This window comes from Marmota marmota, unplaced genomic scaffold (genome assembly GCF_001458135.2).
Source record: "Marmota marmota marmota unplaced genomic scaffold, marMar, whole genome shotgun sequence".
Lineage (NCBI taxonomy): Eukaryota > Metazoa > Chordata > Mammalia > Rodentia > Sciuridae > Marmota > Marmota marmota.
In genome coordinates, this window is record NW_025999900.1 from 67,190,114 (window position 1) to 67,214,743 (window position 24,630).

Here is a 24,630-nt window from a genome sequence, read left to right on the forward strand (position 1 = left end):
TTTTTTTTTTTTTTTTTTTTTTTTTTTTTGAGACATGGTCTCACTGAGTTGCAAAATTGCTAAAGTTGGCCTCAAATTTGATCCTTCTGGGCTAGGGATGTGGCTCAAGCGGTAGGGCACTCGCCTGGCAAGCGTGCGGCCTGGGTTCGATCCTCAGCACCACATACAAACAAAGATGTTGTGTCCATCGAAAACTAGAAAATAAATATTAAATTTAAAAAAAATTTTTTTTGATCCTTCTGCCTCAGCCTCCTGGGTTGCTGAAATTACTGGTGTGCACCACTGCACCCATAACTTTATCCACTTGCTAAAATCTGCCTTATTTTCATTTATTTATTTATTTTAAGTTGTTCATGTTTTTGGTGTCCTGTCTATAAATCTGTTATCAAATCCAATATCATGCAGATGTTTTATGTCAAGAGTTTTTTACTTCATAATTTATATATTTATATAATAATTTTTTATTTTGAAAGTACTTGCTTTTAAAAAATAGTGGGTCACCCTATTGTCCTGATTTTAAGTAATCTATGGATGATTATTTTATTTGTTATTAATAGACCAGCTTTTCAAAGTCACTCTGTCATAGCTACTTTTCACTGGGTCTACCAGATGAGAGTTATACAAGTTGGCGTCTCCTTTTTTTTTTTTTGTCTTTTGGCCATTGCTGTTGATAATTTAGCATATTTTTAAAGATTGAGTATTTGTGTTTACATAGATGAGTTCTTTTTTTCCTTATTGGTCTGTACTTAACCTAATAGTTTAACAGAGAAATGCCCTTTTCTTACAGAGTAGCACAGCATCTGGAGGGATGACACGGCGCAATACTTATGTTTGCAGTGAGAGAACCACAGCAGACAGGCATTCAGTCATCCAGAATGGCAAGGAGAACAGGTATGACAGTGACCTGTTGGCACAAAAATTTCTTTTTCCTAAGAGAAATGGAAGTATGTTGTTTATTTCTCAGTTTTTATAATCAAAATTCAAATAATAGTAAGTATTCTTGGAAGGTAAGTAAATTTGATTGCAAGATGCTAGGTTTCCAAATTCTTACTGTCCCAAGTATACCCTCCTGGCTGGCAGGGCCTGATGAGAAGAGTACTAGGTTAGTCCTCCCCATGAGATAGAGCGTGGCTGGCTGTTGGCTTGTTGCAGAACAGTGAATGGGGTGAGGGAGGTCAGATTTTGTACATGTCAGTTACTTAAGCAGGGTTGAAAGTGGGAGGCTGGGGGCCTGAGGCAGGGAGTATGAGGTAGGACAGTGAGTATTCAAGAAAGGGTACCAGTGCCACAAAGACACCAATGGCCATGGTAGCAGCAGAGTCCCTCCCTCAGACATATTGGAGCATCCAGAAGAAAGGGAGTCTGATATTCTGAATGGTTTAAAAGACAGTAAGGCAGAAGAGGAGCATCAGACAGCTGCAAACAACTGTCTTGGGTTATGAAATAAAATAAGTAAACAGAAAAGTAGGATTAAGTAGGTCCAGAGACCATGAGGTAGGACTAGTTTAGGGAGAGAGAAAAAAAAGAAACTTGAGTTGATAGAGTGTAATTAAATGTATGTTCTATATAGAATAGTTTTCCCAGACTGGTATGGATTTTCCTTCTTTATTTTTGGAAAAGTAGTGTATCAACTAAATTCCAAGTGAAAATATAAAAGTGAGTTCTGGAGTGAAGATCCATGAAATAAGTTCACATCTTTTGTGGTCTCTTGGCCTCCCAGGGACATGAATATCATCTGGTCATATCTAACATCAAAGTGTTTTTTTTTTTTCTTCTGACACTCTCTAAAATGTCACTGATGGTTTCTGTTTCTATTAGTCAGATGACATGTGACCCATAACTTCTGTGACCCCTGAAAAAGACCCTCCCCTGCTTAAACCCTAATTGTCCATCATGTCCCTGTTTCATAGGTAATTTAGGCTTGAACTGATAAGAGGCTGTTTTTTATGTAAGATTATTAATCAGTCAATGAATTTTAAGAAATATTTACATTGTGGTGTCCTATTTTCTGACTCCTGTGTGTATGTCTTAACATTGTCTTTTTCCTTATGACAAAAAACTATTTAGGGCTGGGGATGTGGCTCAAGCAGTAACAAGCTCGCCTGGCATTCACGGGGCGCTGGGTTTGATCCTCAGCACCACATAAAATAAAGATGTTGTGTCCACTGAAAACTGAAAAATAAATATTAAAAATTATTCTCTCTCTCTCTCTATCTATCTATCTCTCTCTCTCTCCCCCCTCTCCCTCTCTTTAAAAAAAAAAAAAAATTAAAGAGTCAGGCATGGTGGCATACATCTATAATCCTAGTGATTCCAGAAGCTGAGGTAGGCAAATCTAAGTCAGCCTCAGCCTCAGCAACTTAGCAAAGCCCTAGGTGACTTAATGAGACCCTGTATCAAAATTTTAAAAAATTTAGAAAAGGGCTGGGAATGTGGCATAGTGGTTAAGCAGTCCTGGGTTCAATCCCTACTACCAAAAAGGGGGCTGCGGGAGAGTGTTTAGAGCAAGTCTTTCATTGCTTCCACCCTTGTGACTGTGTGCACATTGCACACTCAGGCCAAGTGCACACGTGCCCTTCTCCAGTTCACCTTTTTTAAAATTACTCCATTTATTCATGGAAGTAATTTAAAGACTTCTTTAATTCCTTTGAGTCATTTCCTTTCTGCATCCCCTACAGACACCTTCCTTATTAGGTTGACTGCCCTGTATCTATCACCTGGGCCAGATGAAGTTGACTGTCACCTGGGCCTTCTTGCTTCTCTCAGCATCAGTCATTGAAATACTTTGCTTTGGAAGATGTTGTCTTCAGCCAAACAGAACTTCAGCACCACACCCTACAAAACAGGGCTTGTAGTTTTCAAAATATCTGCATTTTATTCTATTTTATAGAGTAATTGAAAAACTATACAAGTATTGAGTTTGAAGGCTAACTAGTGGTCATGTTTTTCACTTTGTGAAGACATGAATGTGACAATTTTCCCTCCCTTAACATTGATGGTTGAGGCTTCCCTCTGCATCATTGACTCAAAGCTCTCTGCTTTGTCCTGTCCTCTCCCACCTCACATCTTATGACTTCACTACTTGAAAATGCAAGTGAGCTGCAGGATGCCTGGGCCTGTTAACTTCTGGAACAAGCACATTGTTCCACTTTCAACCTTAAATATGTTGGACTCTATTCTGTATGCAGCTGTTCATACAGAATTCCAACATAAATGATTGGGGCTGACAAAACCAAGGCCTATGCCTGTCTTAACAAGCCCTAACCACCTTCAAAATTCTACTCTGAAAATAGGATGTTGTTTCAAAGGCTCACCAAATACAGATTATTTTTCCTTTTGCCACAAGACAGCATAAGTGGGTTTTTATATATATATAGTTTGTTTGTTTGTTTTCTTTTCTTTTTAAAATCAGCTTTATGTACTGATTCTAGTGCAATCTTTCTTTGATTGTCAGCTTTCCTGTGTGAGAGATGGAGCTTGTCATTGGTGTCTGCGGGAAGCACAGGTCTTGGCAGGTTCTTGCTTTGGCACAAGCTCCTGTGCGTGGTTTTCTGTGTGGGACTCATGTTGGAGCCAGGCATGCTGATGGCCAGCCTGCTTTCTGCTGTGTTGCTTCTGACCACGAAGCAAAACACTAACACTAACACATGGTGCTCAATAAATCTTAGCTCTTGTTATGAATCATAAATTGCTCAGAAAGAATGTGAAGACTTTTCCTGGTTTCCATAGACTGTGCCTAACCTTGCAAGTTAATCGTGCTGCTGAGCAACCTACCCTGGCATTCTGCTCATCAGCCCCCGTGCTACATAAGACTGTAAAAGATTGTGGTCATTTAAGGAAGTAATATTGTACCCTTAAGGTAAAACACAACAGAGTCCTAAAAGAAGTTTGGGAACTAGGTATCATTGGTTAAAATTTTTCATTGTAAAGTGATTTTACTATTTTATCTGCTTGGTTAGCATCGGGCCACAGGGAAAAGGACTAATGACAGTGAACACATGTGCCTTTTATACAGGAATAGTTTTAATTCTGCTTTTGCCTGACCTGAGTATGCTTTTAGTGAGCACATATCACATCAAAATGTTCTGATGTGGGAGAGGAGTCTGAATAGCAAACAATTCAAAGTGCCTGTCCCTTAGCAGCTGTAAGTCGATTAGAGTTTCAGAAAGAAGAAATTATCAGTCACAAATACAAAACAGTTGGGAAGGCTCATAGAAACTTGGCTTCATGCAACTTAAAAAACAATTCCTCTTTGGACCCATTATCTATTAAAGCAAATGCAATATACTATTTTGCAGTTGAGGATTATTATGGGCTAAACTATGAAACGTAACATCATTTTCAATACTCTTCTTAGGGGAAATATTGTTTAAACTCTCACAACAACCAACTCAATGAGCTTGTAGAATATATATTAGCCCATTATTGTATAGGGTCTATACATTGAAGATAGTGTTTTGTGAGTTTGGTTGTATGAGCTTGAAATGCAGCAAAAATTTACCGTTTCCAAAGCAGAATGCTAAGCCTGCTACAGAAGTCAGCAATACATATCCTGTTTCATTGCTTGCTTTGTGGAATTCATGGTGTAACATGAATTAAATTTCTAAATAAAAATATTATTGGAGCTGGGTATAGTAGCACACACCTGTGATCCTAGCTACTCAGAGATTGACGTAGGAGGATCACAAGTCAGAGACCAGCCTGGGCAATTTAGCAAGACCCTGATTCAAAATAAAAAGGGCCAGGGATGTGGCTCAGCGGTAGAGCACCTGTGAGTTCAATCCCCAGTAACCACAAATAATAATAATTCAAAATTAAAGTATAAGTTACACTTCCATTTTAGAAAGTCCTCTCCCTTCAGGGAGGATCAGGTCTCCGCTGCAAGGCACCTGTGCATCTACTCTCGCTGTCTTACGTGCCCTCTAGGTTTTGCCTTCACCTCAGCCAGGCATCTGTAGTATGCTTCCTGGGCCAGACACTGCCTGAAAGGCCTACCCTTTTCCAGAAACTTTGAGCTGTTTATGTTCTCCAGGGGAAATGGCAGACAAGTCCTGCCTCTCCTTTCCTGCTTTCCTCAGTGCAGTCATTGATCCTAGTTCCCAGTTTGGCAAAAAATGTTAGCAGCTGGCTAGGGCACCCAAATGTATCTACTGACCACTGACCTGCTTGGAACAGATCAGAGAACAAGAGACAATGATGCTCATCTGTGACTTCTTAGAAAAATAATAAGAGAGAGTGTGTATGCCTATAAATCATGTATAGGTAACAGCAAATCATTTCGTCAAATACTTAAACCAAGTTTAGAGGCTCTTTTGTGTGTGACAGTCCAAACTGGGTTAATAAAGACAAAAAAGTTCATATAGTGGTTCATGTATCTTTAAAAGTTCTGGGTAGAACTGGGGTAGTAAGTCAGTGGTGGAGCACTTGCCTAGCATGTGTGAGGCACTAGGTTCTATCCTTAGCACCACGTAAAAGTAAATAAATAAAACTAAGGTATTATGTCCATCTACAATTAAAAATATTTAAAATTTAAAAAAAAAAATTAAGTTCTGGGTGCTGCACGCCTATGATCCCAGCAGTTCAAAAGGCTAAGGCAGGAGGATCACGAGTTAAAAGCCAGCCTCAGCAATTTAGCGAGCACCTAAGCAAAATAAAATATAAACAGGGCTGGGGATGTGGCTCAGTGGTTAAACACCTCTGGGTTCAATCCCTGGTACAAAAAAAAAAAAAAAAAGTTTAGGAAAATGATTGGAACATCCAAGCATTATGTTAATGAGCCAGACTCGGAAATGAAAGATTTTGTTTTCTCTCATATGTGGAAGCTAAAGAGAAAAAAAAAAGAAAAGAGGGGTTCTTATGAAATTAGAAGGGAGACCAAGGGAATTGGGGGAAGTGGGGGAATGAATGAAATTATTTAAATTATTGTTGTACATGTATGAATATGTCACAGTGAATCCCACTATTACATATATAATTATAATGTACCCCAAAAAACAATCAAAAAAATGTTCTTGGCTAGTCACGTCCAGCTCCTAGTTGTGCCTCCTGTAGCAGTTCCATGATGGGGCTTGCTGCAGACCTGACATCGCCCCCACACAGCTCTACTCAGACAGGAGCCCTGAGTTTGTCTCCTTCAGCTGTGTAGGTCTGCCTCAAGGGCCAAGGTAGCTGGGAGGTCTGGGTGGGATCAGTATCACCTGCAACCCAGGCACCTAGAGTTGCTTCCCCCAGAACAAACTGTAAGTACTGGCACCACAGGAGGAGAAGAGATGTTGAATGGAAAAAAGCAAAACAGAATAGGTTCTTCTGTTTATAATGCATTTGTTTTCAGTTCTTTCTTAGCTACCTGAGCCTCTCTCCCAAGGCACAGAGAAAAATTCTCAAGCAAAACACAGAGACAAGCAGCTCTTCTGAGCCATTCATCTCAAAGACCTCTGTCTCCCTCCTGTTGGGACCATCACAATTCCAGTGGCTAATGGGCCAACCTGTTAGGGGGAGATTTGCTGCAGTTAGGGCTTTCTGGTGCACTCGAGACAGTGATGAAATGCACCTGCAGGCGCTTCTTCCAGGAAAGGAATCACCACAGTACAGGTGCAAGCCTGAGCTAAAGATGAAGAAGAAATAGTTCAGCTCATGTGGGGAGTGTCAGGTTTATCTTCACAGAGGAGACCGCCTCTGGCTGAACTTTGAAGCAGGAATAGAAAGATGGCAGCTCACCAGACAGAGAATGAAAGTTCTGATGACCTGGAAGTCCAGTTCCAGGAGGTGGAACTTGGAGAGATGGCAGGGGCTAGAGCAGTGCCTGACAGGGCCATGACAGCTCTGCCAATTGAGGATCTGAACTTCCTGAAGACCCCTGAGAAAGGTCATGAGCAGATAAACTGCAAGGTTGGGTTTATGTTTTAGGAAGGTCTCAGCTCTGGTAGCTAAACTGGAGATTTGGGGACAAAGGCATGGAGACCGGGGGGTGGGGGGTGGGAGGGGGCAGCCCCACACTAACCACAGAAGTAAATGTGGAGAGGAGGACCCCCTGAATCCTCCATGTCAACACCAGCAAGATACCACAGTGGCTAGGATACGGGGGCAGAAGGGGAGCACCATCAGGTGCTAGTGCTCAAGACATGGGAAGGGTGCCAGGAGGAAGACACTGAGAATAGTGTCAGAATCCCAGTCCTGCCATTCTTAAGGAAAGAAACTGTGTCCCTTTGGAACCCTAGGACATGGGGGCAGAGCTGAAATTGAGGAATTGTGTGATCCTTGTGTTGCTCCCATGGGTAGTTATGTCTAGAGCTATCTATGCCAGTAGAAACTGCTGGCTACCAGCCACTCTTTCACTCTTCCTGCAAATGGTTAATTTGCTCTGATCAAGATGGTAAAAACCATCTTGAAAAATGAGGCTCTGGCTGGCATGGTGGCATACACATATAATCCCAGTGCTTTGGAAGGCTGAGACAGGAGGATGCAAGTTTAAGACCAGGCTCAGCATTTTAGCAAGCCCTAGGCAACTTAGCGAGACCTTGTCTCAAAAATAAAAAGGGGACAGGGATGTGGCTTCGTGGCTAAGTGCCCCTGGACTGTTGACTTATTAGAAATGTCAGCTATTTATTTATTTATTCATTCATTCATTCTAATTAGGCATAATAGCAGAAAGCATTTTGATTCATTGTACACAATTGCAACACAACTTTTCGTTTCTCTGGTTGTACATGATATAGTGTCACACCATATGTGCATTTACACATGTACCTAGAGTAATGAAGTCCATCTCATTCCACCATCTTTCCTGCCTCCATACCCCCACCCTTTCCTTCCCTCCCCTTTGCCCAATCACAGTTCCTTCATTTTTTCAACTATTCCTTATAAAGGAGGGTCTAAGCCATTGTTCATAATGCAATAGAATATTTTGATATATAACAGCTGCTCCCTATACCCATGACTTCATTCGTCCATTGAAAATATGTCATTGTAGCTGGGCACAGTGGCTCATGCCTATGATCCCAGTGGCCTGGGAGGCTGAGACAGGAGGATTGTGAGTTCAAAGCCAGCCTCAGCAACTTAGCAAGGCCCTAAGCAACTCAACGAGACCCTGTCTCTAAACAAAATTTTATAAAAAAGGACTGGGGGGTATGACTCAGTGGTCAGTCACCCCTGTGTTCAATCCCCAGTACCAAAAAATATCATTGTAGCTGGACATGGTGGCACACACCTATAATCCCAGTGACTTGGGTGGTCAAGGCAGGAGGATTGCAAGTTCAGGGCCAGCCAGGTCTTTCACTGAGATTCTGTCTCAAAAAGGGCTGGGGTATATCTCAGTGGTAGAGCACTTCTGGTTTCAATCCCTAGGACTGCAGTAAATAAATGGTCATTACAGTGGGCTGGGGTTGTAGCTCAGTGGTAGAACGCTTGCACTTGGGAGGCACTAGGTTCAATCCTCGACACCACATAAAAATAAAAATAAAGGTATTATGTCCATCTACCACTAATATATATAATTTTTTTTTTTTTACTAAAAATATTTTTTTAAAAAGATAGTCATTACATTTGGGGACTAGGTTGAGAGCATGGTATTCTTATCACTTATTCACTTTACCATCTGAATTTGTATTGAAACATCTCTTTTAGAGTAGACATTATTTTATGCAAATCTCAAAAGACACCAGTCCTCTCACATGAATATCCAGAACTCTTATTTTCTCTGAGGTAATAAACTTTTAAAATTACTGTTTGAAAAAAAGCAGCTAACAGGTCAGCAATCGCCCCAGAATCTCCAGAACGTGTCTGGAAGGGGCCTGGGGAGGGCGGCGTGTGCTTAGCAGGCTGCTCCGTGGCCACTGCTTCAGCACGCTGTTGTTTCTGCCTCTGCCTGACCCACCCCCCAGCCTGACGGAAGTGTTCGCTTATGCAGCTAGCCCTGCCTCAGTCTGTGCCACATCTTCTACCTGTCGGCTGAGACATCAGAAGTCGATGTCCATGTCAGCCTCTGGGCACCCCAAGATGATGTTACCTCCAATAGACAGTGAAGGAGATAACTTCAAGGCTACGTAAGAAAACTCACATTCCTCGTGAAACCAGTGTCACCCGCTGCTGCTTAATTCTGTGCCGTGGATTCTATAGTTAAGATTTTGTTGCAGTTGCCCACAAGATGTCCTCCTCTGTCTGGTTTTAGTTAAGCGCATCCTGCTCATGGTGTCCTTGGTCATCTGTGTGTGTCTGCGTATTACAGAGGGTGTGAGACATTCCCTCTCCTCCCCAAGTTGCTTTCAGCATGTGGAACTTTATGCCATTTGTGTGCTTCCAAACTTTTTAGTTGCCTGTTCTACAGTTCTTCAGGACCTGCAGTCCTTCCTTTCATTTTGGCACGGTTCTCTGTGTGTGAGCAATTTGAGAGGGAAGTGAAGGGGGAGAAGAGTGTGAGTTAGCCGTTCTCTGTCCTGGAATTCCCTGCTTTAATTTTGTCCTTGAAAATGTGTTCAAACTTTTCCCTTAATCTCTTTGAGGCCTTGTCTCGTTCTGTCCTGTTCCTTTGGTACCCTTTCCCACTGAACTTACCTTTTGCTTCTAAGTTCTATAAAATTCCCCTTGGATCTGGATACATTATACCTGATTTTCTCCACCAATTTCTCTATACCTGACTTTCTCCGCATAGTGATTATAAATTTTCATGTGCCATGATTTTGTGAACAAAGATGTCAGAGTCTCTTCTTTTCTGGTCTCCTAGCACCATTCCTGATCAGAGAACTCCGGTTGCTTCAACCCACAGTATTAGCAGTGCCACCACCCCGGACCGAATCCGCTTCCCAAGAGGCACTGCCATTCGTAGCACTTTCCATGGCCAGCCCCGGGAACGGCGAACTGCAACATACAACGGCCCTCCTGCCTCACCCAGCCTGTCCCACGAAGCCACACCACTGTCTCAGACTCGAAGCAGAGGCTCCACTAATCTTTTTAGTAAATTAACTTCAAAACTCACAAGAAGGTAAGTGCCAGGTGGTGCTGGGGGTGTTCAAGCAAACAGAGCAAAAGAGGAATGTGTTTTCTATGTGGCGAGCTGGTGCTGGTGGTTTTGTTTTGTATATGTCTGAACTTTGTCCTTTAAAACCTTTAAAAGAGAAAGTATAGAGCTCCAAGATTTTAGGTTTTCATAGCCCTACAAGTTGCCTGGCACTTGGAAGGTTTTTGTTATTGTTCTTTAATTATTATTCCTTCTGATTACTTATCTGTCCATGTGGCACGTTCAGGGCAGGTGGGCAAGCGGTTGGCACTCTGTAGCAGTCACCAGGACAGAAGACAGATCCATTGTGATCATTCCAAGACACAGAGAAGCGAGACATTTTATCTTCTCTGACTTCATCATCATCTTCTCTGACTTCATCATCATTGAGTAATGAGCACTAAGTTTCTCAGAGGCTAAATCAGGAAATTGTTCTCTCTCTTGTTCTCAGGAAGTTAACATTGAAAGCAAGATAACTTACTTTCTTTTTTTTTTTTTTTTTTTTGAGAGAGAGAGAGAGAGAATTTTTTAATATTTATTGTTTAGTTTTCAGCGAACACAACATCTTTATTTTATTTGTATGTGGTGCTGAGGATCGAACCCAGCACCGCGGGCATGCCAGGCAAGCATGCTACTGCTTGAGCCACATCCCCAGCCCAAGATAACTTTCTTATCTTGGGGTAGTTTTCTAGATAAAACCCCAGCTTATTCTCAATAATACCTGATTGCGTATTCAATGCTTATGTGTTCAGTAGGCCTTGAGCTTGGGAAACTAAGGTCTCTAGAGGTGGTTTTACTTCTAATCTAGCGTAGAATATGCAGAATACATAGTGACATTGGCTGATACAAGAGAAAAAGAAAGGCTGCTGCTTGCACCACAAGCAGGCAGTGAAATGCACCATTAGGCAGCAGTGTGCCCTGAAACCCAAGTTGAAGTCCCCTGAGGAAATTCTTTCAAGTCAGCCTCTCTGTGATCAGTGTGACCAGGGTCTCTTGCAAGTGTTCCCGTGCAAACACTCTTGCTTACCACCTGTGTCCTAGGGAGCAACAACAGGATCTTCTTAGGGGCCTAAGTGGTCAGAGCCCTTCCTCCTCTGGTCCCTTAGCTCCCTGCACAGTTTCATACCATCTCCATTGTTTACACTTGAGCCAGATGTCACTTTTCATTCTCCTTAATCCCTCCAGTAATTTTATTTCATCTGAGATCAGTCACCTAGAACTTAAGTGAATTGTGCTCAACAGTCAAGTCTGTCTGTTGTCAGGACTTCAGTCACTTGATGAGGGAGGACTTCCAAGCCTGCTGGCTCTAACTACAAGTCAGATGAACTGGAGGCTTTAGTTGACCCACTCACTCTTCTCACAGCCCCTTTACTAAGACACCCTGTTCCATAGTAGGCAGAAGAGAATGGTTGAAAGGGTACACTTCAGTGACCAACTAGGGAGTTCAGTCCAAGCACAGTCAGGAGGCTCCAGGATAGCTTCTTTCTTTCTTCTGGGGTCACCCTGAAAGGATCAGCCTGTCCCAGACCTGTGTGTCCCCCAGCTCCTTCCTCAGGACTAGGCTGAAATGCAATCTGCCTCTAAAGTTTGAGTGACACAAGATGGAGGAGATACTATAATTTTCTGGCAGTTTACCTCCCCGTCCCTGCATAATATGAGCAGGTGTTGTCCCCTCTGGGCCAAAGGAATATATAGCAGTAAGGTCTGTCAAAATTCAGAAAAGGTGCCCACACACTTTGTTCTGTAATAGACTTTTTTTTTTTTTTTTTAATGACTTTCTTTTTTAAGAGAGAGAGAGAGAAAGAATTTTTAATATTTATTTTTTAGTTTTCGGCGGACACAACATCTTTGTTTGTATGTGGTGCTGAGGATCGAATCTGGGCCACACGCATGGCAGGCGAGCGCGCTAAAGCTTGAGCCACATCCCCAGCCCGCTTTATGCCCTTTTTATTTTTGAGACCAGGTTGATCTCAAACTTGTGATTCTCCTGCCTCGGCTTCCAGAGTCACTTTCTACTTTCTTTAAAGTAGACAGCCTGCACTGAGAATCCAGATGTGCGCTACCACGCCTGGTTTTTATAATGGGCTTTTTATATTGATTGATACTGTGGATTTAACTCACAACAGTTTACCATTGAGCTACATCTCCAGTCCTTTTTGATTTTTACTTTGAGGCACAGTCTTGCTAAATTGCTGAGGCTGGCCTCGTACTTGCGTCCTCCTGTCACAGCCTCCCAAGCTGCTGGAATTACAGGCGTGCACCTTTTGTCTGTGTGTGTGGTGCTGGAGATTGTCCATATATGGCAAGCACTCTACGAACTGAGCTATATCCCTAGCCCAGGCGTGCACCATTTTGCCTGAGTGTAATGGGCTTTTTAAATAAGATCTTGCACACTATTAGAACCCTTAAATTTATTTTGTAGTTACCTTAAGACTATCATTGGTTAATGCACTACTATTATTTGAATGCCTACTGTGAGCTCAGATGGATATGTAAATATACTCATTTTATCCAGAGATGTGTGTGTAGTGTGCACAGATTTTTTATGTATGAGTATTTTCTCTATAAAATAATATATACACACATTTCTAAGTATACAAAGAGTATATCTGTTTGTGTAATATAGTCCCCACCCTCTCATATTTTCTATTCACATTCCACCCTTTGGGGTAGATTTTTTTTTTTTTTTGGTACCGGGGATTGAACTCAGGGGCACTTGGCCACTGAGTCACATCCCCACCCCTGTTTTGTATTTTATTTGGAGACAGGGTCTCACTGAGTTGCTTAGTGCTCACCATTGCTGAGGCTGGCTTTGAACTCACAATTCTGTCTCAGTCTTCCAAGTCGCTGGGATTACAGGTGTGCGCCAGCGCACCCGGTGATATTCCCAATTTTGTAGAAGAAATTGAAGCCAAGTTTCAGAAGGTTAAGGCGGAGCACATATCCTATAGCAAAAACACAGCTGAACCAGTTCTGTCTGGCTCTGGAGCAGAGCTTGCCGCCCTGCCCTGCACTCCCCTGGGAGAATTCAGTAAAAGGCCACTGGGGGCGTGAATTCTTGGTGCTTGCTTATTTTCTAATTACATTTATTTCTTTTTCTTTTTCTTTTTTTTTTTTTTTTAAGTTGGTAGTTGGACACAATACCATTTATTTTTATTTGGTGCTGAGGATCGAACCCAGGGCCTCACACATACTAGGTGAGCGCTCTGCCATTGAGCCACAACCTCAGTCCCCTAATTACATTTATTTCATATGATACAGTATTTGAATTGAAATTAAAGATCAGTTTCTTATTTGAAAAAAAAAAAAAGACAAACCAAGTAGTCTTCTTATTTTAGAATTTCCAGGCTATTTTCACCCCAAAATTTTTGCAGAAAGTTCTTTATCCTAATGTGTGAAAGTTCACAAATTGAGGGCTATCATCTTCTTTAGTACTATACTTCGGTTACAGACAGCTTGTTCTTAAAAATAGTCAAAATCCTTGCCGCTGCAGTTGAAGCTGCTTCTCCCCTTGGCAAAAATTGCTAGGATTCAAGTTGCAGTGCCTGGAGAGCTAAAACAGTGGACCCTGGCACTTTAACACACTGGTCGGGTGTGAACAGTGCATGGCTTTGGAGAGCTGGGGACCCTTTACAGTGGTCCAGACCACAATTGTTCCCCCTCAGGGTACAAGGCTCCCCTCTGCCAGCACCTTCCACCTTTCTCGCACGTCAGAAAAATAATTCTGACTTCCCAGACAGAAGACTTAGATATGAAAATGTATTTTAAAAGCTCTTTTTAATCTTCAATTTTTTTCAACTAAAATAATCTTTCAGGTAATGCCACCTTAATAGTTACGTAGTGTTATTTTTAAAATATTTCACATGTGTTTCTTTAAAGTAGACAGCCTGCAGTGTGCCACATTTGATGGTGGTTTGCAGTTGTCTATAGTAGTTAAACATTGTTCAATTTTTGTCAGTTAATCTCTGAAGCAATGCCAGCATTAAATCCAAATTAGAAGGGAAAAAAAATCAAAGGATTTGCTGGGCATGGTGGCTCGGGAGGCTGAGGCAAGAGGATCACAAGTTCAAAGCCAGCCTCACCTCAGCACCACATACAAACAAAGATGTTGTGTCTGCCAAAAATTAAAAAATAAATATTAAAAAATTTTCTCTCTCTAAAAAAAAAAAAAAAGCCAGCCTCAGCAAAAGTGGGGCACTTAGCGAGACCCTGTCTCTAAATAAAATACAAAATAGGACCAGGGATGTGGCTCAGTGGTCAATTCAATCCCTGGTACCAAAAAAAAAAAAAAAAATCCAGGGATTTCATTACTTCAGTCTCTAGCAGATACATCTGAGTGCCCCTCTGTCCTGTTGGATCTGAGCTGAGCCTAGGGCAGCTGATCATGTGACTACGAGAACCTGATCCATAGCTTGAAAAATGTATTGTCAGAATCTATTCAGCATAACCTGAGTATCTCCTTAAATTTCTTTCAGTGACCTTAGTGTGACCCCTTTTAAATACAGTTCTTCCAGTTTATTAGATAAATCCATACTGTTTTATCTTGGTAGTTTATTTTCATTTTGAGATCTAAATCTCTCAGTAGCCTAAAAAGCAATTTATATCATACCACTGTAACAAACTTTCTGTTAAGTCATCTACCTGAAATAATTAATGATGCTCTTGATAGTTAAATCTTTTGTAGTGAGATTTTTGTGTCTATGTATGAGAAAGCAAGATTTTTGTTCATAACGTTCTGAAGAAAATTTAGAAATGTTATTACGAGTATCATTTGTGACATATCGTTTCTTGAACCTAAGACATTGAATTCTTTCTTAAAAGTTTATCCATCTGAACAACTTTAAGTAAATTTAATTACAGCCAATGTCAATATTTACTTCTAAACTTCTTCTTACAAGTAGTTTTTTTTTAATATATTTCTAATTAAAAGATAACATACTCCTTTAATTACCTGTAATACTTTTTACTTTTTCAATGAATGTCATTGTCTCATTGATTATTGGCTGGAAGAGGAGCCCTATATGTTTAGGGTTTTTGGTTTTTGTTTTCTTTTTTCTCTACAATTGATTAGATTTTCTATATAAATTGTGCGAGTCCTTTCTATTAATTTTTTTTTGGCTTAATTTCTTTTAGAAACATGTCATTCAGGTTTATCAAAAGGTAGGATTTATATATGCACACTTATTTTTCAATCCTCATCCCACCAAATGGCTCCTGCAATTAACATCAGGTTTGGCTTTCTGGCCCTGTTTTTTCCTTAAAAACTAAACTTTCTGCTGAGAACTAAATACTTATTTCCTCAAGGGGAAACTGGAAAGAAATAGATTAACTCTGTCAGACATTTTGAAAGAATTGTGGCACCCCTGCAGCGAAAGGCCTGTGCATGCTCTGCGTTTCCTGTCTTTGGTAGAATTATTTAGCATCCAAATAATTCTGTCTTAATACTAATATCACTTAGCATGCTCCTGTTTGAAGAACGGGATGTTCAGTAACATGAATGTACAATTAATGATTAGCCACAAGCATGCAAAAGGTAAGTGGTAATTGAGTTAGTGATCATTTTTATTTTACTGAGGATTGGATTGGCGAAAGGCTTTAAAAATGACAGAAATTGGCTAATACTCTAATATAGGAGACAAGCATATAATCCAAACCTACAGCCTCATTACGTTTGACTTTTTCAGATATTAAGATGTGAGCAGCTGCAGAACAGAAGTGTTTTAATATTTTTGGAGAATTGAAGAGTAAACAGTGTTCTATCTAAAGCCACTTCCTACTAGCACTGAAGAAGCACCTCTCACTGTTTTCCCTAGAGCACTGCAATAAGAGGCATTCTGATTTCATTAATGTTTTTGGTGTTGACAATCAAGAGGCCAAAAATACTGCTGCCTTTGGAATCCACACTTATGAGGCAGGAAGTCTGCCTTTAAGGACCACAGTGTGCCTGTGCTTATTTGGAGCAGGAAGGCCAGGCTGCCAGTTTTTGTGTTTACAAAACTGATTGGTCACTGGAAGGCTCTTTTAACTGTGGGAAAAGTGCTTTCTTCCTGCTGGGAATTCCACTCCTTGACTATTTTTCAGTTGATCTTCCTCATTGTCAAATTTTCCCTTGGACAGAAAATGTTATAATTGAATGCAGAGTTCAACTGATAGCCTTATTTCCTTTCAATTGGAAACCCATTCTTCTGTGGGTGAGGTACAAAAGCCAGAGCCACTCTGGTCCAAGGCATGGAGGTGCCCAGGTGAAGAGGTGGGAGGACAATGTGGCATGCTGCCCAGCCCTGTGCATGCCCGTGTCCTCCCAGAGAAGCACACAGCACTGCCACAGGCTCACTGGTGACTAGAAAGTACTCAGATGTGTTCGCTGCATGATGTGTGTGTTCAGGACAGTGTTGTGCTGCTATGTAAGTTCTCTCTTCTCTTCCCCACTTCTCTTTGCTTCCACACTCTGTTCGTTGAGGCTTCCAACTGAGTATGAGAGGAACGGGCGATATGAGGGCTCAAGGTGAGGGAAATGATTTCTATCTACTTAAAACTTTTTCTAGTGCTTGCCTCATTTCTGTGGCAAAGGTGACCTTTTCTGAATGCTTTGCAGCCTAATCCTGCTGGTCCTTGGAGAGGACTTGTGAGATGGGCCTGGTGCAGAGCCACACGAGGGCGCTGGCGTGCTGCAGAAGCCTTCCCAGCCCCTTTTGAATTTGCTTGTGTATTGAGTGCATGGCTGTGTTCAGGCCCTGCGCCTGGTGGGAAGTGTGGGGGTGGCCCTGGACTCCTCCCTGGCTCCTCACATGGTTCTCTTCTCAAGAAACAAATATAGAACACTGAGTAGAATTTTCATTTTTCCAGATATATTTTCCTCTTCTAAGATTATTATAGAAGTCATATTTTGCTTTTTGGTTTTATGTGGCTATCATTACGTGGATATGGAGTCACAGATGGGCCTAGGACTGTCTCTGTAGTTGTAGGTCTCCTCCACTTGGCCTGCTTCACACCAGTCACCACCATGCTATGTCAGGACCTCCTTAACCCCTTTGCTCCTCCTGGTCTTTCCAGAGTGAGCTCTGGTGACAGAATTCAAGGCCCTGAGTGCTGGTGCGGCTATCCTTTTGAAGCAGAGTTAGGGTGAGCGCCAGACAGCCTCCCCCGGGCCTGCTGTTCCAGACTGGATCAGATTCTTGCTGTACAAATTCATTGCCTATCCTCAATAGGAAGCGGGTGATGGGACCAGCCTCCTATGCCAAGCAAGATGAGGCCCACCATGGCAACTGCTGAGCAAGGCCTCGGGCTGTCCTGGGGTACCACTGTGCCTGTTGCAGGCAACCTGTGCACTCTGCCCCAGAAACACATCCTATACTTCCTGCCTCCATACCTTGGGTTTTTCTGCTCAAAACAAAACTCATCCTTGGCTGAATGGTATTTTGTTGAAATCCCATTTAGGGGCTCTTCAGAGCGCTCAGGCTGCCCCCAGCAGGCCCTTTCTTCTTGTCCTGCCTGGTCTCACTGTCTTGCCAGGCTGGACTCCCCTCCTGTGACTCTCCAGCATCTTGCCCTCCCTCTCCTGAGCTGGTGCTGTTTTCTCAATCACAGTCCCAAATTGTGAGAGCTGGGGCTCTCTTTTATGACCTTTCAAATATCTCAACACAGAATTTTAGCTTGTGATCTGAATAATCCATTCACTGGGTAGATCATTCCTGTGTGGCACAGATTAAGCTGAAATTTTTCATTTTTCCATCTTTTCCACTAATAAGATTGTGACATCTAAGAATTCTTCCTTTTTTCTTCTTTGGGGATAAGGAGATGAGATCTCTCTGTATTGCCCAGGCTGGTCTAGAACTCAGAGCTCAGGTGACTCTCCTGCCTCAGGCTTCCAGGTAGCTGGGACTTGCAGGCACATGCCACCAGATGTTGTTTTTGTTTTTAACTATGAAATTGGAAGTTTAGCAAAATGGAGAAAAGGAAAAACATTGGAATGGAAGTGACCATAAGGATGGCCAACCTGGCCGTGCACTCAGCATCTGGGGCTGTTGACAGGGAAGAGTGATTGTGAGCTGTAGGCGTGGAGTCCCCTGGTAATCCTGAGTACCAGTTTCTGCCACAGTCATGGTGAGCAGGACTAGATTAGCAGCGCAACAGTGGGGTAGGCAGAATTTTGAGGCAGGCCACCAGTACTTCCCGGACACAGACCTAGGCCTTGTCTTCACTGTGCTGATTCCAAGGACTCTGCTGAGTAAATCACTCTCTTAGTTTTAGTCAATAGAGGGGCTAGTGAAGACTTTTCAGCCAGGTAGATTCTTGTGCATGTGGCTTCTGGTTGGGATGGTGGGAACAGAGGAACACTTCCTAGCAAATGCAAGTCTGCACAGGCAAAGGGTGGAGGTCATTGTCATTTTGTGTTGATGGTAGAAAGGGCTCGCTGTCCTGTACAGTAGAGAATGACCCTGCCCCTGTGCATTCCAGTCGCAACGTCCATGCTGAGCCGAAGGATGAGAACAAAGAAGCAAAGCCTCGCTCCCTGCGCTTCACCTGGAGCATGAAAACCACTAGTTCCATGGATCCCAGTGACATGATGCGGGAAATCCGCAAAGTGCTGGACGCCAATAACTGTGACTATGAGCAGAGGGAGCGCTTCCTGCTCTTCTGCGTCCAGGGCGACGGGCACGCAGAGAACATGGTGCAGTGGGAGATGGAGGTGTGTAAGCTGCCGAGACTGTCTCTGAATGGGGTCCGGTTCAAGCGGATATCAGGGACATCCATAGCTTTCAAAAATATTGCTTCCAAAATTGCCAATGAGCTAAAGCTGTAACCCAGTCACTATGGTGTAAATTAAGTAGCAATTTAAAGTGTTTTCCTGAACACTGATGGAAATGTATAGAATAATATTTAGGCAATAACGTCTGCATCTTCTAAATCATGACATTAAAGTCTGAGGACAAGCGCACGCCTGGGAGCGGAGGCTGGCCTTTTCTACAAATGCACTACATTAAAGTCGTGTGACCCCGTGCCTCTGTCTTGTTTCCATTGCCCTGGAGTCAGCGTGTGACACCATCTGCACATGTCTCCTTGTTGGTGTGAGTGGAAGGTGTGTGTGCAAGGAGTGTGTGTGGAAACATCTCCTTACACTGGCAGCCAGTGTTGTTACTAGTACCTCTGTGGGAGATCATTTGGTGCTAAAACATTACAATTGCCAAGGAGGAAAATACTGAATTACTGCTAAGAGTTAACCTTAAGACTAGTTGATATTAATACAGGTTTACAGTTCATGCCTGTGGTTTTGTGTTTGTTGTTTTGTGTTTGTTTTTTTTTTTTAGTGCAAAAAAGGTTTAAATTTATAGTTGTGAACATTGCTTGTGTGTGTTTTTCTAAGTAGATTCACAAGATAATTAAAAATTCACTTTTTCTCAGTAAAACTTGCATTGTCTCCTAATACTGTATTTAAGACTTAGATTAAGGTAGCCCCTAAAGCACATTCCTTGCCCCCATCACCAAGGTGGGTAAAAGCCAAGGAACAGATCTGCATGCTCAGGGCCACTTTGTCCTCATCGTGGATCCTGGCGTTGAACCCCTTTTCTCCCCAGCCTTCCCTATGCGCTAAGAGGGAGGGCACTTGAGCACACCCCGCAGTGGAGAGAGGCTGGCTCAGGCAGCCCTGGGTCGACTGTCGTACAGTGTATGATGTCCCTCTTTCCTTCCTCATGGATCTCACATCAGTCCTACAGTTTTTTTTTATAACACCTACATGTCATGGAGAGGAGGTAATGAACTTGTCACTTAGTTTAATGCTTTAGTGTCTTGGGGAAATTGTCACTTTAATCAGGGTGCTGTTTCAGATCCTGGGTTGGTTGTTGCCAGGAGTATGAAAGTCTGGACGGCCCTTCGGTCACAGGTACTTACTGTCTACCACAGACAGGGCACTCTTGTGCTGGACCCATCTGTGAACAGAAAACACAGACCTCTGTCGGACTGCAACATACATTCCAACAGCTGGTCAACAAACAAGAAGTAATGAGCTACTTAGTGCGGAACAAAAATGCGAAGAAGGACACCACAGAGCAGGCCGGAGGCTCCTGAGGGCCCCGCGTTCAGGCTGTCGTGTGATGAGTAGCTCCAAGGGTAGGTGCAGGGCTCCTTGAACAGCAGCTTGTCCAGGCTGGAGCAGAGAGCACTGCAGAGCCTAATAGCCAGAACCCTCATGGCCTGGAGCAGAGATGTTGGGACAGCACCAGGATGTCAGTGGGCTTTGTGGGCCATTGTAGATGCTCTTACATGGGAGCTGCTGGGGATTCCAGCCAGAGTGGCACGCCTTCAGTGTCGAGGGACTGCTCTGGAGCTATGTTTGGAATTCCTCATGGGCAAGCGAGGAAGAGCCAGGAAAGCCCTGCGGAGGTTGTTGGCAGTAATGGGCGAGAGGTCATGCTGGTCCAGGCAAGCGTGGGCCCGCTGCAGATGCTCACTGGGCTCTGTATGTGCTTTGAAATAAGAAACAACTGCATTTCTCTTGGATTGGATCTGAGGTCAGTGAGAGGGAAGAACAAGGGTGCCGGTGTGGGTTTTTGTCTGAGTAGCTAGAGGAAGGAAGACTGCTGCTGTGAGTTTAAAGGGGGAAGGTGACTGGAGGGAGCCTGGCGGAAGGGAAGAGTCTCAGGAAAGCAGGTCTGCACACTGGAGTTTGAGGAGCCTTCAGAGACATCAAGCAGGCAATTGTGTGAACCAGCCAGGAACACCCAGGGCCTCTGAAGGTCGATGGGAAGAAGAAGCTGAACCGGCCAGCCACTCACCCATGACCTAGTGGTCAAATGTGTCGTGTCTCCAGAACTATCTAGCCTGCTTAATGGAGAATGCCAAGCCCCTCCCCAGAGTTGCTCTTTTACAGTAAAGTTAAGCAGCAGCTCAGTGCTCTGACCCAAGGACTATCCACCATGGCCTGGTGCTATGTTTATATTCTACTGACTTAGTGGACAAGAGGACAGGGTGCTGTCCAGGTACACAGGGCCTCTTTGGGAGGTCCACCGGCAGTGTGCACCCCCTGCAGTCTCTCTTGGTCACTATCCTTCCTCTGGGCAGGCAGCCATAAATCACGTCCTCAGGGCAGAGGCTTCTGAGCCACTCTGAAATCCAGCACTGTGGGGCTGGCCCCCCAAAATACTTCAGTCACCCTACGGACACTTGTGGAAATGGGCTTGTTTAGAATGGTTTTCATCTTACCATTCACAGGGCCAGTGGAACACTGGAAGCTAGACTTGAAGGAAGTGTGCTCACCATGTGCCCTTGGTGAAGTGTCCCCTCCTCACATGCACGCAGATGTTCCACGGCCTTTGGTTGCTTGTCCTTGTGGCTGCATTTCAGTATGTTGCTGCTCACATGAGGAGTCCTCGGCTGTCTGTAGCTTGCTTGAAGTCTGTTACCAGTTGGTGTTGGTGTGATTTTAACGGTGGTTATGGCCTTCACCTTCGGCATCACTGAGGAGCCCAGGCTTGCCTTAAGATTGCACATCAGAATATGGCATTTTATTTTTTAAAATATATTTTTAGTTGTAGATGGACACAATAGCTTTATTTTTTATGTGGTGCTAAGGATTGAACCCAGTGGCTCCCACCACTGGCACAACCCCAGCCCCAAGAGAATATTCTTGAATAAATTAAAGTCATTTGAGACTTAGACGATGCCATATTTCTTTGTTGACCTCTCCCCTGGAATCTCAGCAGTAAGGTACCTAGCAAGCCGTAGTCCTGATTCTGTTAACCCAGCAAGCAGAGTGCTGTCCTAGTCCTGAGAACAGTGCTCACTGGCCAGTGAGTGCAGACTTCCCCTCCAGGTGAGGTGAGCCAGAGGAGCCAAAATGGCTTTCCTGCAAGGGGGTGAAGTGGGGCTCTAGGGCCTCTTCCTCTCACCACTAGGGGTGATGGCAGAACCCTGAGGCAAACCTGAGGGGCCCTTGCTGTGAGCATTCAAAGCCTGTGCCTAGAAGCCCAGAAGGTGTGGATAGCAGCGTGAAGTCTCCATGGGGAGTGTGTGAATAGTGACCATGGCTGTGGAATTCGCCCTGGGCTGTTGCTGCCTGGTGAATGGCCACACAGTGACCCTTGGCGGCCCACAAGCTCGCATTTCAGACTGGTCCATTTCAGACTGGAGGAAGGGCTCGCAATATGCTGCTCTTGTCATTTTTTTTAGTGTCTTTTGTCTGTCAGTTGTTGGTTTTACAGTTTGACAAGCCAGAGTCCCTTAGACCACAGGGCCCACCTTTAAGTGGGGGAAGTTGTTGCGCTTCCTGGGAATATGCAGAGGACTACTGGGAGGAGGCAGGTGTTCAGGGCGGCTTGAGGCAGAAGGGAAACCAGAGGGGCTGGGGCTATAGCATAGTTGGTGGAGCGCTTGTCTAAACCACATGAGGTACTAGGTTCGATCCTCAGCACCACATAAAAATAAAATACAGGTATTATGTCCATCTGCTATTAAAAAAAATATCAATTTAAAAAAAGAGACAGCAAAGTGGATGTTGCACAGATGCCACTGTGAATTCAAAGCAGGAAGGCACTCTTGGCAGGAGGTGAGACCCAGCCCAGCAGAGGCATCATGCCTCTCTGCTCAGCTGCTGTGGCTAGGTCTGGGTGGCAGGAAAGCCACAGGCAGTGATTCCATTCTGCGGCAGGACCACTACTAACATGCTTCACCCCGTTAAAGTGAATTGGTTTAAGGCCCCTGGGTTCAGTCCCGGGTACCACAAAAGTCAAATGAATTAGAATGGCCTAGTGATTGGGGTGTGTGCCATGGGCCTTGGTAGCCTGGCTTCCTGATGCCCACTTGGAGACCACCTACATGAGTGAAACCCCCTAGGTACAGCTCTAAAAGTCAGGATGACACTAATCACATTTGACCCAGGGCCGCTGGGCAGTCCACCAGGCAGGTGGCATGTGCTGTGCAGAGCTCCTGGCAGATGGTAGTAGGCTCCCACAGTATCTCCTACTGCACGGATCATGAAACAGGGACCCATGCCAACCTCTTCCCTCCTAGCCCAACCAAGGCACTGAGGTCTTGAGCAGCACACTCGTGGCTTTCAAGGGAAGACTGCCAGAGAGGAGTCTTGATGAGGAATGTCCCTGTGTCTGAGGTGGACAGTCCTGCTGTCTGAACCTGCTAACAGGACTGGGCTGTCTGCTGCTTTGCTTCCACAAGCAGTCACCTTTGTTTGTAAACTTAGAGACTGCCTACCGCCCTCCCCAGCCCTGGCTAACACAGGGTCAGGAAGCCCTGGGAGGCAGGTCTTCAGCTCTTCTGTATCCTGAGTACCTCGAGTAGCACCCTGGCCCTGAGTGCAAAATGAGCAACTGTGTTTGCAGAAGTCTTCTCGAGGCCCAGGAGATATCTGGAGAGCACAGGACTTTGGTGACTGGCAGTCAGAGCTGACCCTGCCACCAACAGGCAGCAGCTGTGGGGGATTAGGTCTGGCTTCTGGCCCAGCCACCATCTCCACCAGCCCTTCCTGTCTGGCAACAGGCTGAGGCCTTGAGGCCGGGACAGGAACTAAGCAGGGTACATCCAGCTGCCAGTATCGCTGATGCCCACAGTCCTTCCACCCAGGTCAGTCACACCACCCAAGTCCCAACGGTGACTTCTGTGGATATAGAGTAGTTGATCCTGCCTTGGGATGACATTTGCCATCAGCAGTCCTCTGGGGGTTAAGAACATTTGGCTTAGCATTTTAGTCTATGCCCCATACTGCAGAGGGTCACTGTCATGTGGCGTTTGGATTTCAACCCAAGAATAGAATAGCAGCCAGCCTCTTTGGGCCCAATAGGCCGCGGTCTCCCGCAGTGGCCTTGCTTCTGAGTGCTTTCTTAGATAAACCAAGCTGTGCCGGGGAGCCTGTGCATGCCTCCCACCACCTGCCAGAGACCAGAAAGTTGGCCCTGAGGTTCACCTTGAGGTTCACCTTGGGACGTGGATGTCAGCCTGGCTGGATGCTCTGCTGACTTGACTGTGGCCTACCTTAAGTGCTTGGTTAGCAGAGCTTCCAGCAGCCTGGGTGTTCATACCAATGGATCCCAGCTGTGGGGAAATAAATGTCTTCTTACCCAGTGAGTAGAAGAATCGAGGGGTGTCAGTGAACCAGATTGAGACTTATGGAAAAGGAAAGTCACATGATCCTTGACCGTGAGAAACCCCTGCCTTTTGCAACTTCCTGTTACTTCATACCCCATCCTCTGAACCCACCCAGGAGTTTTTAAGTCAGCCTTCCAGACCCACCCCCAAGCAGAAGGGAAGTCTCCAGTTGCCCCTCTTTAGCTTATTTGGTACTCAGCAGCACCCCAGGGACCTGGGAAGTTGGGCTGCTTCTGCATTTTCCTGAAGCATGCACTTCCTGGACTACCCTGGGGGGTCTTCTGATCTTGGGGGTTTTAACTGGTCGAGGTTAAGGTATTTGAAGGTTAAATTGTGCTCCTTGAGGCTGGGGCGGGGCTCAGTGGGAAGTGCTTGCCCAACATGCAGGAGGCTCTGCGTTTGATCCCAGGATCCAAAATAAGATGCTCATCCCCTCCCTGAAATTTAGTTTCTCCAAGCTAACTGCTACTCTGGAGGACCCTGTGCTGGCTAGGAGTACAAAAATAAACAAGGTATAAAACCCTGTCATTGAGACACCCGGT

At 44.3% G+C, this 24,630-nt stretch overlaps 1 protein-coding gene and 1 long non-coding RNA gene across 21 annotated transcripts in view; one reads left to right on the forward strand and one right to left on the reverse strand.

Moving 5' to 3' along the window:
• Positions 1 to 18,994, forward strand: part of Mark3 (microtubule affinity regulating kinase 3) — a 109,349-nt gene extending 90,355 nt beyond the window's left edge. For 9 of the 20 annotated variants that reach the window (XM_048799409.1, XM_048799408.1, XM_048799407.1 and 6 more), the window contains 6 exons: positions 788 to 891; positions 8,880 to 9,041; positions 9,719 to 9,976; positions 15,125 to 15,151; positions 16,452 to 16,496; positions 18,449 to 18,994. In XM_048799409.1, coding sequence (XP_048655366.1) covers positions 788 to 891; positions 8,880 to 9,041; positions 9,719 to 9,976; positions 15,125 to 15,151; positions 16,452 to 16,496; positions 18,449 to 18,794 — 942 coding nt within the window. In that variant the 3' untranslated portion in view covers positions 18,795 to 18,994. The remainder of the gene's footprint in view (positions 1 to 787; positions 892 to 8,879; positions 9,042 to 9,718; positions 9,977 to 15,124; positions 15,152 to 16,451; positions 16,497 to 18,448) is intronic. The other 11 variants (XM_015496026.2, XM_015496035.2, XM_048799402.1 and 8 more) reach the window with 9 other exon arrangements.
• Positions 18,995 to 19,255: 261 nt separating this feature from the next.
• LOC125615376 lies at positions 19,256 to 24,081 on the reverse strand. The gene is made up of 2 exons (XR_007346036.1): positions 23,975 to 24,081; positions 19,256 to 21,466 (listed from the first exon to the last, which is right to left on the reverse strand). It is a non-coding gene; the product is annotated as an uncharacterized LOC125615376 (long non-coding RNA).
• Positions 24,082 to 24,630: the final 549 nt, after the last annotated feature.